Source organism: Phragmites australis, chromosome 4 (assembly GCF_958298935.1).
Source record: "Phragmites australis chromosome 4, lpPhrAust1.1, whole genome shotgun sequence".
NCBI lineage: Eukaryota > Viridiplantae > Streptophyta > Magnoliopsida > Poales > Poaceae > Phragmites > Phragmites australis.
The window spans coordinates 7,255,633-7,260,099 of NC_084924.1; the positions used below are offsets into that span (position 1 = coordinate 7,255,633).

General features: G+C 43.7%; 1 protein-coding gene across 1 annotated transcript; it reads right to left on the reverse strand.

Annotated features, from left to right (window-relative positions):
• Nucleotides 1–771: 771 nt before the first annotated feature.
• On the reverse strand, nt 772–1,401 carry LOC133914144 (uncharacterized). The gene is made up of 2 exons (XM_062357288.1): nt 1,258–1,401; nt 772–1,095 (listed from the first exon to the last, which is right to left on the reverse strand). Exons 1-2 carry the CDS (start codon nt 1,298–1,300, stop codon nt 887–889), a joined length of 252 nt encoding a protein of 83 aa, XP_062213272.1. The 5' UTR covers nt 1,301–1,401; the 3' UTR covers nt 772–886.
• Between the last annotated feature and the right edge of the window lie 3,066 nt (nt 1,402–4,467).

Sequence of the window (4,467 nt, forward strand, 5' to 3'; positions counted from 1 at the left end):
AAGACCCATCTTCTCCATCCCCAAAGTGCTCCTCCACTATGACCACCTCCGCTTCTTTCTTGGTGATCACCAGAACTCTCAGATTGGACATCAGCATACTCCAACCTCCGCTATTGGTATACGTGAACATAATGTGGACTGGGTTGACGACCATCTTACCCCCTCGGGCACGTGCATGACCTTGATGGGGAAAGATTGGCGAGGGTACTGACAAGGGTGCCAGAGGCGGATACAAGGAACCCGTCAGAGAAGAGGATGTGAGAGGGGAAAGGGGAGGAGTTTGGCGTGAGGTCAAGGGCCTGGGAGGGGAGGGAGATGGGGAGGCGAGCGGAGGTAGGAGACGTCAGTGGAGCGAAAAGCCTCGCTGGAGCGGCAAGTGGGCTAGGGCGCAAAGGCGGAGTGGCAACATCTTCCAGCTAGAGGGTCTCGAATAGCGTTGGGATGGGGTGGCAGCAACAGGCAGATGTGGTGGCTGCTTAGGGTTTCACAGGGGCAAGTGAGAGAGGACTCAGGCCAAATGAACCAGGCGAGAGTGAGGGTATGAGCCAATAGGCGATACGGCATGAGTGGGAGAAGTTTTTATTTTATTTTTTCTGGTTTTTTTAATTAGGTGTCAGTGGAGTCAAGAGGAGACATGTTTTTTAAAGGTGGCGGGAGGGGTTCTAACGCGAGAAACAACTCGTGTTTTATACAGTAGAGATAAGATATTATTATTATTATTATTATAAACAACCTAAATCAAGCAATGCATATACTGTAGCTAGTAATTCGTTACTCATCAAGATGCTAGTTTATTATTATTCAGCAACATTATTCGGCTCACAACATCACACGCAAACCAACAGCGCAGCAACAGTCCATGGGTTCCAGTCCCTGTCCAGTGAGTCTATGCCTGCGCTGGGCAGTTGAACGTGTCGCCGGTTTGCCAGAGGTGGAGCACGCAGTTCCTGCCGTTCCTGGGCGCGCACTGGCAGTCGCACCCGTCCAGCTGCTTCCCCGGGTAGTTATCGCAGGTGATGTAGCCACCCTGGATGCACTGCACCTCGCACGCCCCCGCCGCCGCCGTCCCCCCGATCTCGCCGAACACCACAAGCCCTGCACCACCCAGATCAGAGCACACCAAAATTAAGCTAAAGGATCCGTCGCAAGAGGCAAGAATCATGTGTATGTATCTACAAGAACAGAAGAGTTGAGAATGAATTCATGTTGTATAGCTTCATGGATCCATCGCTAGCAGATACCGGCGTGCGTGCGTACCGGAAAGGAGGATGAAGGCGAAGGAGAGCTTCATGGAGGCCATTTCTTTCTTCCTTCAGTTCAGTTTGCTTTGCTCCCGTTGTGTCCCAAACCCTGCAGATCGACGGGTTTATATAGAGAAGCTGGCAATGCGAGATTGCGAGTTGGTGAGCGTGCATGAAATGGATAGTGATGCGCGCTATCAGCCTTGACGAAGGAGCACGTCTTCGATCGGCCAGGTTGCTGATAATTGCTGCTTGCGCTGCGCGGCCGCTTTCTCTGACGAAAGGCGGCGTAATAACGTGAGATCCACTGCTAAATTCAGCATTGAGAAGTTGAGATGGATGGCCGCAAAACGCGACACTCGCATCAACTCGGCTGAACGTGTGGCTCGATCTTGTCATCTCCTATGGCTGTACTCTCGCCGTGCCATGACATCTGTCCTCAATGTCGTTTTCTGGCCCATTTTTTAGCAATTGGAAGTCAGAGTAGAGCTAGAGGTTATCTGTTTGAACTTCACTTGCCTTGGATGTCAAAATGATGGAGCACGGGGGGACTGCACTAAAATATCATGCATATCCTGTCATTGCTTCCGCTGCAAATCGATAGGTCATTCAGAGTTTCAGTCCAAATTAAGTCAGGCCTTCGTTTGCACAATCCAATTTAATTCAGATTCTTTGTGGATGTATCCGTTTCAGAACGGACTACATGTTGACTTCTTTTGTGTTACAAGGGAAACAGATTAATGAATTATTTACACGATTAGGATCTTATCCAAGTCCAAGTCCAAAACGGCATCCAATTGAAGGAAACGATAGTCATTCAAAATTTCAAGTGTTTGCTTACAACCTTACAGAGCTTTCAGGCAGGCATTTCAAGACTGAAGAGCATCTTGCAACAATTTCAGATAACTGTACGCGGTAGTGTAACAGCTTAAAAGTCAATTAAGCAGTAACGCGAGCACGACCGCAGTTCTTGCTCGTTATTACATAACACCATTGATCACTTGAACAGCACACAACGCTCGCAGACACGAAACTGGAACGAAATTCATGCATCTTCTTTACCCGCGCGCGTTTCCAGCGCCGCTTAGCCGAGCCGTCGGCGAGGTGGACGACGCAGCGCTTGCCGTCCGGCGGCGCGCGCATGCAGGCGCACCCGTAGAGCTTCTTGCCGGGATAGTTCCTGCAAGTGATGTATGTTTCTTTCACGCAGGCGAGGGTGCAGACGGCTTCAGTGGGCTCGACCGCCCCCAGTATCAGAAGTCCTAATTTAGCAGTCACGACAAAACTTTATAAGTTATCAGCATCTAAAATATGCATCACAATGTGAAATTCACGCTGAAATGTGGCATCTACCGGAGAGGAGGAGGACGGCTGCGAGGGAGAAGTTGATGGCAGCCATGCTTTCAGTGTAGTATGCACTATGCAGTATGCGCCAGACAAGAGAGAAATTTTATGAGATCGGGTCTTTCGGTGAAACTCGTGCAGTACTTTAACACGTGTTTTCACGTGTGTACCGTACGATCGCACTTGTACGGCACGGATGAAGATCTCACCAGGATCTTATACGTGCGGCTCTTACAAAATTTCTCTCCCGCTAGACAGCTAGTGCACCGCACTCTATCTTCAAATCGAGTCTCTATCTTCAAAACTTCATAGAGCATGGGCTTATACAGCAAGCTGGGAAGGTTTAGCCTTCGCTGGATATACGGAAAATACGGGCCTCGATCCACGTTGATCCAAGGCCTGCCAAACGAGGCCTAAGTGGGGAAGCCTGCTCCAGATCACATAGAAAGGGCCTCCTATAAATAGGGCGGTCAAAAGAAACTAACAAGTAGTGTAGCCCATCATCAAATGGTCTATCCCATAAATCAGGTTTTTATTTTTCTTTTTTCTAATCATCATAATTAATTCACATTTTTACTTTTATTAAATAGAACATATAAATAGAGCATTATAAAGGAACTCACTTTTTCACCATATAATCTAGAGCTAGAAATAATTTTTAAAATTATATCATTATATAATAAAAATATTAATGAATTTTTCTAGATTTTTGAGATTTTATTTGAGGCTCTAACAATTGTTAGGAGTTATAAAAGTAGTTATTTTGGAGAATTTTAGTTTAAATTTTACATAGTATTTTTAGTGAATCTAATTAAAATAAGTTGAAAATGAATTATGGAACATGCATAAAAATTTATAGGATTTTTGGAGAAATAGAAAAACATTTTTTGGATGAATTCAATTAAAATCGGGTTTATGTGAAATTAGTGCGCAATACTTGTAGTTTTGTATTACTAGACACAATATTTGTAATTTTGTGTTACAAATAGCACAATAATTATAGTTTTGTGCAATTCATTCTTAAAGTTTTTTTCTTCGTATGTGGATTCAACATTTTAAAAGATTTGGGTCAACATTTTCCGAAAACTAGTTCAACACTAAAAAAATGGTTCAATACTTTATATGAAAATGTTGAAATAGTATATACAAAACATCGAAGTAGTTTTTTGTTTCTTATATGCATTCAACATTTTGAAAACCTAATTAAATATTTGGAAAAAAACCTAGCTGCACAATTTGAAAAACTAGTTCAACGTTTTATGTGAAAATGTTGATATAGTATAATCAAAATGCTGAGCATTTAATTTGTTGAATTTTTTAATAAAAAATATTCACATTGAATCTCAATTTGTTACATTAAATCTAAACAACACCATATTCAAATGGGTTAAAAAGCAGAGTTACGGTTTAAGAGAAAAAATATATTTGAACTTTGAGATCCAAACTAATTACTCACCCACCTCAACCAACCCGGAGGTGACACCTGTCCTCCCACTCCGACCCGCGCCAGCAAACCCGCTCCGCACCCACACTAGCTCCTGGTCTACGCTCACATCTCAACCGTCCACGAGCCCGCACACGAATCTCAAATACCGAGGTAACACTAAGTGCTTTTGGGCGCGCTTCGACCCACATGGACTCCCCTGATCACGACGAGCACACGGGAAATCCAATAAAGCAAAAGGCCATCTGTAAGGTAAAAGCCTAACAATACCAGGAGTAGTACACGTATCGCTTCAGAGTCCAGTCCACGACGCGTGAGGTCGACAACAGGGATTTTTTATTTATGTTTTTTAATTTTAAAGATTATACAAAACTATGTGGCTATTTTGAAATTTTAAAACATAGGTTCCTTCCACCCATTATTTTTCTGAAATTTTTA

Excerpts from the sequence above, each read along its gene's own strand:
- LOC133914144 (XM_062357288.1), bottom strand. The coding sequence starts at position 1,300 with ATGGCCTCCATGAAGCTCTCCTTCGCCTTCATCCTCCTTTCCG. Across the intron at positions 1,096-1,257 it reads CGCCTTCATCCTCCTTTCCG|GGCTTGTGGTGTTCGGCGAG; the intron begins GTACGCACGCAC and ends TGGGTGGTGCAG.